This window comes from Mobula birostris, chromosome 3 (assembly GCF_030028105.1).
Source record: "Mobula birostris isolate sMobBir1 chromosome 3, sMobBir1.hap1, whole genome shotgun sequence".
Taxonomy (NCBI): Eukaryota; Metazoa; Chordata; class Chondrichthyes; order Myliobatiformes; family Myliobatidae; genus Mobula; species Mobula birostris.
In genome coordinates, this window is record NC_092372.1 from 36,285,145 (window position 1) to 36,299,452 (window position 14,308).

Sequence of the window (14,308 nt, forward strand, 5' to 3'; positions counted from 1 at the left end):
ATTGAACTCTTCCTGGTTCGCTTATCGCTCGAATCGATCCACCGATGATGCAATAACCTCTGCCCTCCACTCTGCGCTGTCCCAACTGGAAAATAGGGCCTCATATGCCAGACTGTTGGTTATAGTCTTTAGTTCGGTGGTTAACACCATCATATCCCAGACACTGGTGGAGAAACTGTCCTCGCTGGGTCTCAATACCTCCCTCTGCAACTGGATACTGGACTTCTTCATGGAAAGGCCCCATTGTTCTTCTGGGCAGCAGCATCTCTTATCCCCTTACGCTGAGCACTGCACTCCCCAAGGCTGTCTGCTCAGCCGGCTGCTGTTCACACTGCTGATGCATGACTGTGTCACAGGATCCAGCTCAAACCGTGCTGTCAAGTTTGTGGATGACACAATAGTGGCTGGCCTCATCAAGAACGATGATGAGATGGAGTGTAGCGAGGAAGTGGGGCAGCTGGTGGATTGCTGTGAGAAGAACAACCGAAGTCTGAATGTGTAGAAGACAAAGGCAATCATTGTGGACTTCAGGAAAGTGCAGACGAACCATCCCCCTCTGTGTATATGTGGCTCCTCTGTAGAGAGAGTTAAGTACACCAAGTTCCTGGAAGTTCACCTCACAGATAACCTCACCTGGTCCCTTAATATCATGTCCCTGAACAAGAAGGCAGAGCAGAGCCTCCACTTCCTTAGAAGATTGAGGCAAGCAAGACTCCTTCCCAGCCACCATCTTAACTGAATTGTACAGGAGCAGCACAGAGAGTGTCCTGACAAGTTGCACCTCCACCTGGTATGGGAGCAGTTGAGCATCAGACCAGAAATCCATACAAAGGACTGTGAGAACAGCTGAGAGGATCACAGGGGTCTCCCTGTCATCTATCAGGGACATTTATCAGGAGTGCTGCATATGTAGGACCCTTACTATCATTAAGGATCCCACCCATCCATCCAGCATCCTCTTTGACTTTCTACCATCAGGCGGGAGACTACGACGCATTGAAACAAGAACAGTCAGGATGAGAAACAGTTTCTTCCCTCAGCCCATTAGGCATCTGAGCTCCCTGCCGCATTGTATTTGATGTATCACTCAATAATCTGTTCTTTACCTTACAAAATTTAATATTGATGTACTTCAGTGTGTTAGTGTGTTATATATGTGTGATTTATCTGTAGATTTTATTCTTACCTTCATAAGTTATTGTGTGTTTGTGCGTTATGTGTACTACTGTGCTTTATACCCTGGTTTGAAGAAATGTTGTCTCATTTCTATATACATTATATGGTAATGTATGTTATATACATGTGTATAGTTAAATGATTATAAACTTGACGTGGGTTGACCTATCTTTGTAATATCCATATATATGGCACAAAGCCATCAATTTTGTTATCCAGATCATTAACATAACTTAAAAAGTAGCAGACCCAACATTGATCTCTGTGGAAAACCACCCAGGCACTGGCAGCTGGCTAGAAAAGACCCCCTTTATTTCTTCTGTCCTGCCGAAGGGTTTGGACCCGAAACGTCGACTGTACTTTTTTCCATAGAAGCTGCCTGGCCTGGTGAATTCCTCCAGATTTTCCCTTGTTTGCCCCTTTATTCCCACTCTTTGCCTCCTGCCAGTTTGCCGACATTTTATCTATTCTAGTACCTCTCCTATCTCATGTGCAGCCTCAAGGCCTTCTGAAAATCCAAATAAACAACATCCACCAACTTCCCTTTCTTTCCTGCCGGTTATTTCCTCAAAGAATTCCAACAGATTTTTTAAGTAAGATTTCCCCTGAAGGAATATATACTGACTTTGGCCTATTTTATTGTGTGCCTCCAAGTAGCCTGAAACCACATCCTTAATAATGAACTCTAATACCTTACCAAATGCTGAAGTCAAGCTAACCGGCCTGTAATTTCCTGTCTCTTACCTCCCCCTCTTCTTAAAGAGTGCCGTAACAACAGCAATTTTCCAGTCCTTCAGAACATCATCTGAGGTTACCTGTCTCATTGAACTTGGAAAGGACATAAGTAACTATTTTGGAATGTTTTGTGGATATACACTCTGGGATAGAATAATGGTTCTGGTGCTTCAGGTTTGTGGAAATAGTGTCTTCTTCTTCTTAAGCCCATCACCCCCTACTGGGACATAGCTTGCCAGAGTCCTCTGTCCTGGGCGAATAGAAGATTGGTTGGCCCTGTGGCTTCCAATTTCATCACATGACTTCATACAACTTCTAGGCGAAGATCCTTCCCCTCCCAGGAATGAGGTCCTGTTGAGCTCCAGTAGTTATTTGTGTAGCTCTGGGTTTTTAAGGTATAGGGTGGTTAGTCCATGCCCAAACCTCCTCTTTCTTCAGCCAGACTATTGACGGGCCAAAGCAGAGCTGTGGGAATTGTGAAGATGTAATAATAAGGATATTAGCTACAGAATGTTATATTCTCTGAAGATGGAAGTAGACTGACCCGTTTTGTTGTGAACAGTGTTGGTAGTCAAAGAAGAGAAGGTTACTAACCAAGGTTTTCAGTACTTCAAGTCTATTAGGAGAATGGTGTCAGGTAGGTGACACTTTAGCATTTCTGGACAGATCATTAAACTTTCCTATTGCTCTCCTACTTTTTGCCACTGCTGCTGAATAACTTGGGCTACTTTCTCTGCCACCTGTGTCCTGCCATCCTTGCCTCTAGTGAGCTTCTCTATGACCAAGGATGAGTTAGAATCAATTACTATATGATGATCAGAGAATATTTAGCCAGAAAGTGGAAATAGCGAAAAAACTGAAACTAAAGAACAAACATCTTTATTTGGTTATGATACTTTATGTGATGTACTTTCTTATCAATAAAACCTAATTATATTAATATATGTTAATTATATAACTAGTAATAGATACATCAATCCATTTATTTCTACTTAGGCAGACTTACTCCTTTTATCAAGCAGTGAACCATATGGACTGATTTACATTGAGACAGCCGAGCTTGATGGGTAAGTGAATTTCAGAATTAAAGGTCATAAGAGAGCTTAAGGTTAAGGAACCCTTAGGGAACAATGATCACAATATGATCGAGTTCACATTGAAATCCAAGAAGGAAAAATAAAATCCAATGTGTCAGTATTTCAGTGGATTAAAGGAAATTACAATGGCATGAGAGGGAAACTGGCCGAAGTTGACTGGAAAGTGACATTTGCAGGAAGGGCAGCAGAGCAGCAATGGCTGGAGTTTCTGCAAAAAATAAGGGAAGGGCAAGACAGATATATTCCAAATAAGAAGAAATTTTCAAAGGGAAGAAGGACATCACCGTGGCTGACAAGCGAACTCAGAGTCAAAGTAAAAGCAAAAGAGAGGGTATACAAGGAAGCCAGAGCTAGTGGGAAGATAAAGGATTGGGAAACTGTTAAAAACTTGCAGAAGGAAACTAAGAAGTTCATTAGGAAGGAAAAGATGAATTATGAAAGGAAGCTGGCAACAAATATCAAAGAAGATACTAAAAGCTTTTTTAAGTATATAAAGGGTAAAAGAGAGCTGAGGGTAGACATAGGACGAATACAAATTGACGCTGGAGATATTGTAATGAGAGATGCAGGGATGGCAGAGGAAATGAATGCGTATTTTCCATCAGACTTTACAGTGGAAGACGTCTGCAGTATACCGGACATTCAAGAGTGTCAGGGAAGTGAAGTTTGTGCAGTGAAAATTACAACTGAGAAAGTGCTCAGGAAGCTTAATGGTCTGAAGGTGGATAAATCTCCGGGACCTGATGGAATGCACCCTCAGGTTCTGACGGAAGTAGCTGGAGAGATTGCAGAGGCATTAACAATGATCTTTCAAGAATCAATAGACTCCGGCATTTTACAGGATGACTGGAAATTGCAAATGTAACTCTGCTATTTTAGAAGGGTGGGAGGCAGCAGAAAGGAAATTATAGACCTGTTAGCCTGACATTAGTGGTTGGGAAGTTGTTGGAATCGATTGTTAGGGATGAGATTACAGAGAACCTAGAGGCACATGGCAAGACATGCCAAAGCCAGCATGGTTTCCGGAAAGGAAAATCCTGTCTGACAAACCTACTGCAATTCTTTGAGGACATTACAAGCGGGGTCAACAAAGGAGATGCAGTAGATGTGGTGTACTTGGATTTTCAGAAGGCCTTTGACAAGGTGCCAAACATGAAGCTACGTAGCAAGATAAGAGCCCATGCAATTACAGGGAAGTGGACACTCATAGGGTGGTAGGTAAGGACAAGAGGAATTCTATCTCTGTTAAGGCGGTGAGAAGATAGTGTGAGGGCAGATGTCCAGGAATTGGAGAAGAGGCAAATAAGGGCAGCATCAATGGTGAAGGAAGGGAAACCCTGTTCTTTGAAGAAGTAGGACATATCTGAAGTAGTAGGACTCATCCTGGAAGTAGATGTGGCAGAGATAAAGGATCTGAGAAAAGGGAATGGTACTTTTACAGGTGACAGTTTGGAATAGTCAAGATAGCCATGAAAATTGGTAGGTTTATAAAAGGTATCAGTAGATAGTTTGTCCCTAGAGGTAGAAACGGTGAGATTGAGTTAAAAGGGGAGAGAGGTGTCAAAAATGGACAAAGTGAATTTAATGGAAGGGTGGAGCTGGAGACAAAGTTGATGAATTTAACGAGCTCAGCACGGGTGCATGAAGCACCACCAATGCAGTCATCAATGTCATGCAGAAAGAGTTGGGAAGCTTTACCAGAGAAGGCTTGGAGCATGGACCGTTCCATGCAGCCAACAAAAAGGCTGGCAGAGCTGGAGCACATGTGGGTTCGGAGAAAGTGGGAAGAGCCAGAGGAGAAATTGTTCAGCATGAGAACCAGCTCCACCATATGGAGGAGGGTGGTGGTGGAGGGGTACTAGTTGGGTCTTTTGTTGTGAAGGAAGCAGAGAGCTTTAAAGCCTTCCTGAGATAGAAGAGTACAGGGGCTGGAAAATGAGGCGATCAGAGCCAGGGAATTGAAAGTTAGAAACATACAAACATAGAAAACCTACAGCACAATACAGGCCCTTTGGCCCACAATGCTGTGCCGAACATGTACTTACCTCGGATTACCCACAGCCCTCTATTTTTCTAAGCTCCTTGTGCCTATCCAGGAGTCTCTTAAAAGACCCTATAACATCCGCCTCCACCATGACCTCCGGTAGTCCATTCTACACCCTCTCCACTTTCTGCATAAAAAACCTACCCCTGACATCTCCTCTGTACCTACTTCCAAGAACCTCAAAACTGTGCCCTCTCGTGTTGGCCATTTCAGCCCTGGGAAAAAGCCTCTGACTATCCACATGTTCAATGCCTCCCATCATCTTATACACCTCTGTCAGGTCACCTCTCATCCTCTGTCGCTCCACGGAGAAAAGGCCAAGTTCACTCAACCTATTATCATAAGGCATGCTCCCCAATCCAGGCAACATCCTTGTAAATCTTCTCTATAGTTTCCAAATCCTTCCTGTAGTGAAGTGACCAGAAATGAGCACAGTACTCCAAGTGGGGTCTGACCAGGGTCCTATATAGCTGCAACATTACCTCTCGGCTCTTGAACTCAATCCCACGGTTGATGAAGGCCAATACACCGTATGCTTTCTTAACCACACAGTCAACCTGCACAGCAGCTTTGAGTATCCAATTGGCTCGGATCCCAAGATCCCTCTGATCCTCCACACTGCCAAGAATTTTACCATTAATACTATATTCTGCCATCATATTTGACCTAACAAAATGAACCACCTCACACTTATCTGGGTTGCACTCCATCTGCCCAGTTTTGCATCTTATTGATGTGCCGCTGTAACCTCTGACAGCACTCCACACAATCCACAACATCCCCGACCTTTGTGTCATCAGCAAATTTACTAACCCATCCCTCATCCAGATCATTTATAAAAATCACGAAGAGAAGGGGTCCCAGAACAGATCCCTGAGACACACCACTGGTCACCGACCTCCATGCAGAATATGACCCGTCTACAACCACTCCTTGCCTTCTGTGGGCAAGCCAGTTCTGAATCCACAAAGCAATGTCCCCTTGGACCCCATGCCTCCTTACTTTCTCAATAAGCCTTGCATGGGGTACCTTATCAAATGCCTTGCTGAAATCCATATACACTATATCTACTGCTCTACCTTCATCAGTATGTTTAGCCACATCCTCAAAAAATTCAGTCAGTCTCATAAGGCATGACCTGCCTTTGACAAAGCCATACTGACTATTCCTAACCATATCATGCCTCTTCAAATGTTCATAAATCCTGCCTCTCAGGATCTTCTCCATCAACTTACCAACCACTGAAGTAAGACTCACTGGTCTATAATTTCCTGTGCTATCCTTACTTCCTTTCTTGAATAAGGGAACAAAACCTGCAACCCTCCAATCCTTTGGAACCTCTCCCATTCCCATTGGTGATGCAAAGATCATTGCCAGAGGCTCAGCAATCTCTTCCCTCGCTTCCCACGGTAGACTGGGGTATATCTTGTCCAGTCCCGGTGACTTATCCAAACACTCCAGCACATCCTCTTTTTTAAAGCCTATATGCTCAAGCTTTTCAGTCCGCTATGAGTCATCCCTACAATCGCCAAGATCCTTTTCCATAGTGAATACTGAAGCAAAGTATTCATTAAGTACCTCTGCTATCTCCTCCAGTTCCATACACACTTTTCCACTGTCACACTTGATTGGTCCTATTCTCTCACGTCTTATCCTCTTGCACTTTACATACTTATAGAATGCCTTAATTCTGCTCACAAAGGCCTTCTCATGGCCCCTTCTGGCTCTCCTAATTTCATCCTTAAGCTCCTTCCTGCTAGCCTTATAATTTTCTAGATCTCTATCATTACCTACTTTTTTGAACCTTTCGTAAGCTTTTCTTTTCTTCTTGCCTAGATTTTCAACTGCCTTTGTACAGCACGGTTCCTGTACTCGACCATCCTTTCCCTGTCTCATTGGAATGTACCTGTGCAGAACGCCTCACAAATATCCCCTCAACATTTGCCACATTTCTGCCATACATTTCCCTGAGAACATCTGTTCCCAATTTATGTTTCCATATTCCTGGATGATAGCTTCATATTTCCCCTTACTCCAATTAAATGCTTTCCCCACTTGTCTGTTCCTAGCCCTCTCCATGCTGTGGTAAAGGAGATAGAATTGTGATCATATCTCCAAAATGCTCTCTCACTGAGAGACCTGACACCTGTCCAGTTTCATTTCCCAATACCAGATCAAGTACCGCCTCTCCTCTTGTATGCTTAACCACATACTGTGTCAGGACACCTTCCTGAACACGCCTAACAAACTTCATCCCATCTAAACTCCTCACACTAGGGAGATGTCAATTAATATTGGGGAAATTAAAATCCCCCATCATGACAACCCTGTTATTACTGCACCGTTGCAGAATCTGTCTGCCTATCTGTTCTCTGATGTTCCTGTTACTATTGGGTGGCCTATTAAAAACACCCAGTAGAGATATTGACCCCTTCCTGTTTCAAACTTCCACCCAACGAGACTCAGTAGACAATCCCTCCATGACTTACATTTTTTCTGCAGCCGTGACACCATCTCTGATCAGCAGTGCCACGCCCCCACCTCTTTTGCCTCCCTCTCTGTCCTTTCTGAAACTTCTAAAGTAACCTTTCCTGCCCCTGAGCCATCCAAGTCTCTGTAATGGCTCCAAGTACTGATCCATGCTCTAAGCTCATCCGCTTTGTTCATGATGCTTCTTGCATTAAAATAGACACATCTCAAACCATCAGACTGAGCGCATCCCTTCTCTATCACCTGCCTATCCTCCCTCTTGCACTGTCTACAAGCTTTCTCTATTTGTGAGCGAACAGCCCCTTCCTCCGTCACTTCAGTTCAGTTCCCACCCCCCAGCAATTTTAGTTTAAACTCACCCCCAATAGCCTTCGCAAATCTAAGTTGTTGAAGAAATTAAGAGCATATGAAATGTCGCAGATGAAAGTGGGAAGGGATTGAAGCAAGGAAGATGAAATGGAGTTTATATATTCCTTCTCATCCTGGCTTCTTCCTCCTTCCTTTGCAGTCCTGATGAAGGGTCTCGGCCCAAAATATCAACTGTGTATTCTTCTCTATAGATGCTGCCTAACCTGGTGACCTCCTCCAGTATTTTTGCATGTCTTAGATAGATAGATAGATATCAACCTTTCTGGTGATTTATGCTTTTTCAGAAGAAAAAGAAATGGCCCATGAGTGAAAGTATCAATATCTGTTGAATATATAGTACAGAAGGTTGAGGATGAGTGTTAGTTTTGTCTTGCAGATGACAATGTGAGGATATGAACAAATATATTGTATGTAGCTGCAAGATCTCGAGTGCAATGGTGGAGCAGGTTCAACTAGGGCAAATGAGAGGATGGAAAATTGAACATAAATGAGTTTAAGAATGCAGATAAATGAACCATTTCATTTAATTTGAGTGTGTACTGTTTATTATATTGCTTTTAGTATTGAATGTAAAATCACAATTCCACACCTGGCCACTGGCCATAGGGCAACCGTATATCTAAGTTTTTTTTTCCAATTGAGAACTTATTTGCTTCTTAGGGAGGCATATCTCTATGGTCTTTGCAGTTCTTACCTCATATCCAGAGCAAGACAAGGCACAATTCTTCCCATCTCAGTGAGGACTTTTCTCCCTCAGCAATTGCAAATTTAATTTGCATATTTAGTGTGTCCCTTTAAACAGCAGAATTAAGATTGGCTCATGCATTTTTTCATGCTTTTTTTGCTCAGCATAACAAAACTTTCCATATCCAGATACACTTACAGTTACATTTCTTCCCCTCACAGATATCAGGTATGAGGTCACTTCCATCAAAATATAGACATCACCGCAACATCCTATACAAAAGCCCTTATTAGTATAGCAGACAGATTTACATCTATATACTGCAGAAAAGGTTGCCATGTTCTATGAAAACTATTTGTTTTAGAGTGTACCATACATGTCAAAAAGTCCAAAGGAATGTATTCCATGATTAATTTATGCCAACCAAAAAGTCCAGGGGCCTTATCGGATATCCAACAAAGTAAAATGTTCTTCCTCACACAAAAAGTCAGGATGTTAAAAAAGTTTTTTCTGATGTGCATTTATAATATGACTGCAGGATAAGCCTAAGAGAAAAGGCACTGGGTCCAGTTCAAACTCCATCTTCAGAATCCTTCCCATTTCACCCAAAATATCACTCCAGTACGCCTGAAGTTTGGGACAAGTCCAAAAACAGTGGGTGAAAGTTTCAGTATTTACTTTACATTTAGAACACATTGGAGAAACCCCGGTCTTAAATTTTGAGAGACGGTCTGGAGTCAGATGGGCTTTATGCAGAATTTTGAATTGCAATGCTTTAGTTCTATTACAAGCTGAAATCTTCTTTGCATTATCACAGATGTCTTCCCATGTTTCAGCTGTAATTTCTACTCCCAGCTCTTCCTCCCAGACCCTTCCCAGCTGCTCAGCCTCTCCACAAGAACATTCCCTCAGGATGCTGTAAAAAGTACTAATAGAGACTTCACCCTTAGAACAAAACACGCTCTTTTCTATGTCAGAACTATAGAAATCGGTTAACAATGATGTTTTTTTCTGGATATAATTTCTTATCTGAAAGAAACGAAAAAAATCCTTGTTGGGTATGTTAAATTTCTGTACTATTTGACTAAAAGACATCATCGTTCCTTCATCAAACAAATCTTCTAGATGGAAAATACCCTTAGAAATCCAAAGTTTAAATCCAGAATCCATTATGCCAGGCTGAAAATCTGGACTGCTGGTTATTGGAGTGAAGGGTGATAATTTCGCTGTGTTGCCTTCAATTTGTCGCACCACCCTCCAAGCTCTGAATGTATTAATTGTTATTGGATTGCGGCAATATTCCTTAACTAGTTTCATGGCTCATGCATATTAATATGATTCATTTTGTGCTAATTCACCGAAAAAGAGGTTTTGTAATAGTGGCAGAAAAAGTACAACAGTGGTATAGTCACGTGCATGTTTCTCATAACTACAGGATCTTCCGTTTCCAGTACATTGACAAAGTATTGCATTGTAAAGTATTTCCATTCTTCAATTTTAACTGATGTTTCAATGACAAACTTTACCATCTTCATTGGGGATGATGCTGCACCAATGGCTTTTGGGATGACCTGGAAAAGGAAGCCAATGAAATAAAACTTGAGGAAAAGAATTTTAACAAAGGCAAAGGTCTTGCTCGAAGTAAGAACTGGAATTTGATTGTAAACAAGGTGGGGCAGCGGAAACCTGATTGGATGAGGACTAACCAATCAGAAGGGATGGATGACAGGGTTATAAATACCACTGGACTAGACATGCCCATGCATCATCCCTGATGAAGATGGCAGAGTTTGTTAAAATTGATGCCTGTACCCACTTGGAAGTCCAAGAAGAGTTTATTTGTCATATACGCCAGGAAAGCACTAAATCCTTTTTTTTTAACTTCCATTCTCTTTTAGTTCCTAGAGAGCTATCTAATAATATATTTTTTTCTCTTAATCTAGTGAAACAAATCTGAAAGTTAAGCAGGCATTAACAGTCACCTTAGATATGGGAGAAAACATCGAAGCTTTGGCAGATTTTGATGGTATGTCAGTTTTCTTCTAGGAAAAAAACCCAGTATAAATATTAAAAACAAAGATTCATAAAATGTTATGTGAATGTTATACTAACAATTATTGACCAAAGGATTGTAAAAGTTGTCAAGAATATTTCACCCAATCAAATTTCTGAGCAATTAGGAATTTTGAATAGTTCAATTATATTCAGAGCAATGCACATGATTATACTTAACAGTAATGCAAAGTTAAAATCAATTAGTTAAACAGTCCAATGATTAATATTGCAGGCTGTGAATCTTACAACATTAGGGTTAGCATTACAGTCACATAACCTATTAAATATCTCTGATATCTATCAGTAAAGCTGCAGAATTAAGTACTAGTTAACAGTTTTACATTGGTAAAGAGGATAGTTAATTTTAATTGAGTGAGTTACAGTGAGTCTGTATTGAAAGAGACTAAATTGATCCAGGAATCCAAGCAGATTTTGCTGAAGAACTGGAACACGGTTAAAAGCAAGATTAAAAGCAGCAGATTTGACATAGCCATATCTTTCTTAAAGCCAACCATCTATAGCATTCTTAGCTCAATGGAATTGAAATCACATTCCCTTATGATAGAGTAAAGTTAAGAGTGGTATCATGCACACAGATCAGATAGAATACTGCTGAAATATATTCATTGGAGTACGACAATAAATAATATAAATATTTGAAGGACTCACAGTCTAGAGGTCATAGAGTCACATGACACAGAACCAGGCCCCTCAAGCCCAATTAGTCCATTCCTATCTAAGCTTGTCCCATTTGCCCACATTTGGCAAACACCCCTCTGAGTCATTGCTATCCATGTACTCATCCATGTTAAATGTTGTTAAGGTTGTGTGGTAATTTTGTTTTAATGCAACAGGCATGAAGAACAACCTGTGTGGATAGTGATTATGATGGCTTTAGGGTTGCCCTGCAGTCTGGAAATACCACGTGCAAAATGCATTCAAAATGTTGCCAGGAGAAGTAAAAGTTCATGTTGTTCCAAAGTCCAGCTGCTGTTGAAATTCTCAGCCCAACCAAATTTGAATGTTCAAAGTTCAAAGTAAATCAATTCAAAGTGATCTTTGAATTGAGTTGACTTTATTCTTTACATCTTTCAAATACATGAGGAGCACATTACATCTCTATCTAAGTGACCAATGTGCAATCTATAGTAATAATAAATCTTATGTACAACAAATAGGCAATACAACATGGAAATGGAATTGTATCAGCATGAGTTAAGCAGTCTGATGGTCTGGTGGAAGAAGCTGTCCTGGAGACTGTTGGTCCTGGCTTTGATGCTGCGGTACCATTTCCTGGATGGTAGCAGCTGGAACAGTTTGTGGTTGGGGTGACTCGGGTCTCCAATGATCCTGCAGACCATTTTTACACACCTGTCTTTGTAAATGTCCTGAATAGTGGGAGATGCACATCTACAGTGCACTACAATGCAATTGGCTGTCCACACCACTCTCTGCAGAATCCTGCGATTGAGGGAAGTACAGTTCCCATACCAGGCATTGTGCCCCCATAGAAAGTTCTTAGGATTTGGGGGCCCATGCCAACCCCCTTCAACCGTCTTGATATTATGGCTTAGATATAATGAGCTCCTAATCAATGTGGCAACCAAAATTTTGTTGGTGGGATGTATTGTCATCCTTGTGTCCCTTTATTTATCTGGCTTAAGACACTATATGCATATGTATTAATTGTAACAGTGAAATCAATCAGCAAACACATAATAGCATTATTTTCTTACAAATACCAGGTGAGGTAAGATGTGAAGCTCCCAATAACAGGTTGGACAAGTTCAGAGGAACACTTACCTACAAGGATAATAAGTATGCTTTGGACAATGAGAAAATAATACTACGTGGCTGTACACTGAGGAATACAGAGTGGTGTTACGGACTTGTTATTTTTGCAGGTAGGTATAAAGCAAGAAGATACAATGTCGTCCAAAAACAATCATAAGTTTATATGATAAAATGTACATCTTAGGAACATCAATTATGATTAGCTTCATTATTTCAGCAATTGTATGCACCATCAGCACGATCTCTGCAGATAAATACTTATTAGATTCCAATAGAATTTAGGGTGAGTTATTTCTAAAATATTTAAGCACTGCTCAGATTTCCTATGGAAAAATGAGAGACAGCATTGGTAATTAATAATTACATATAAACAGTTTATCGTTCAAAATGTTTGGAATAAAATTAATTCATACCTCCTTAATCTTTACATAAAAAGTTATAGCTTAAAAATTTAACCTTGTGGCAGACTTTAAGGCTGAAAATGCAGTGATTTGGATCCAGTGTTGGGATCTGTTAGTCTGGAGTTACAATTAACGTTACGTCTCTATTTCCTGAGGAGACTGAGATCCTTTAACTTCTGTCGGACGATGCTGAGGATGTTCTACGAGTCTGTGGTAGCCAGTGCTATCATGTTTGCTGTGGTGAGCTGGGGCAGCAGGCTGAGGGTAGCAGACACCAACAGGATCAACAAACTCATTTGTAAGGCCAGTGATGTTGGGGGGATGGAACTGGACTCTCTCACGGTGGTGTCTGAAAAGAGGATGCTGTCTAAGTTGCATGCCATCTTGAACAATGTCTCCCATCCACTACATAATGTACTGGGTGGGCACAGGAGTACATTCAGCCAGAGACTCATTCCACCAAGATGCAACACTGAGCGTCATAGGAAGTCATTCCTGCCTGTGGCCATCAGACTTTACAATTTCTCTCTTGGAGGGTCAGACACCCTGAGCCAATAGCCTGGTCCTGGACTTCCCTGGCATAATTTACATATTACTATTTAAGTATTTATGGTTTTATATTGCTATATTTACACTCTATTCTTGGTTGGTGCAACTGTAATGAAAACCAATTTCCCTCGGGATCAATAAAGTATGACTATGACTATAACTAATTGCAGAAATATTAAAAATGGTCATTATAGCTTTTAAAATATGGTCAAGGAAATGTGGTCATTCTGTGAACAAACATACAGAATGTTTACTTTAAGCTTCAAAAATAGGCTGCATTCTGTTTGAGTTTCTAAAGTAACAGAGTGATTGACCATTCTTCAATGTAAAGCTGTTGGCATTGGTTTCACTATGATGCGACTGATTATGGCTTGTGAAAATGGTGTAACAGGTAGCTTACTGGTAGGGTACAATGCACTTCTGGAACTGTGTCTACAAACCTACCTCTCTCTGTAACCTAGCTATTTGAATTCTGCTTCTCTGAATCAAAGTTGTTACTTGATTTCACCAAACTCTTATCTGTGTTACCCTATTTCCCCTTGTCTAAGCACCCTCACACTTGAAGTGTGTGAATTCCCCGATAGAAGCTGCCATAGAAATGTCAATAATAATAGAAGAACAGCGAGTAATGATTGGCTGCTGTGTTAAAGTGTCAGTTAGAATTAAAAACACATGAAGATGTAAGTGACAAAACTGTGCTTTGTTCTGCAAATCAAAATGATGTCTCTCCTGCCTGTGAGATCAGCATATCACTTTCCCTGGAGAAAGAGCAAATTTGGTTAAAACTTATGTAAGTAATATTCTAGTTTGACGACAGCTGACTGCACTTTCTTTGACATTTTCACATTTAGAGCGGAGGTTTCAGGGGATGGGGATGAAATTGTCAGGGGAAAAGAGTTCTGAATTTTGCTTG

At 41.0% G+C, this 14,308-nt stretch overlaps 1 protein-coding gene across 1 annotated transcript in view; it reads left to right on the forward strand.

Moving 5' to 3' along the window:
• atp8b5b (ATPase phospholipid transporting 8B5b) overlaps positions 1-14,308 on the forward strand; it is a 117,472-nt gene that overhangs the window by 23,650 nt on the left and 79,514 nt on the right. The window contains exons 7-9 of the mRNA XM_072251783.1: positions 2,908-2,978; positions 10,540-10,622; positions 12,397-12,555. Coding sequence (XP_072107884.1) covers positions 2,908-2,978; positions 10,540-10,622; positions 12,397-12,555 — 313 coding nt within the window. The remainder of the gene's footprint in view (positions 1-2,907; positions 2,979-10,539; positions 10,623-12,396; positions 12,556-14,308) is intronic.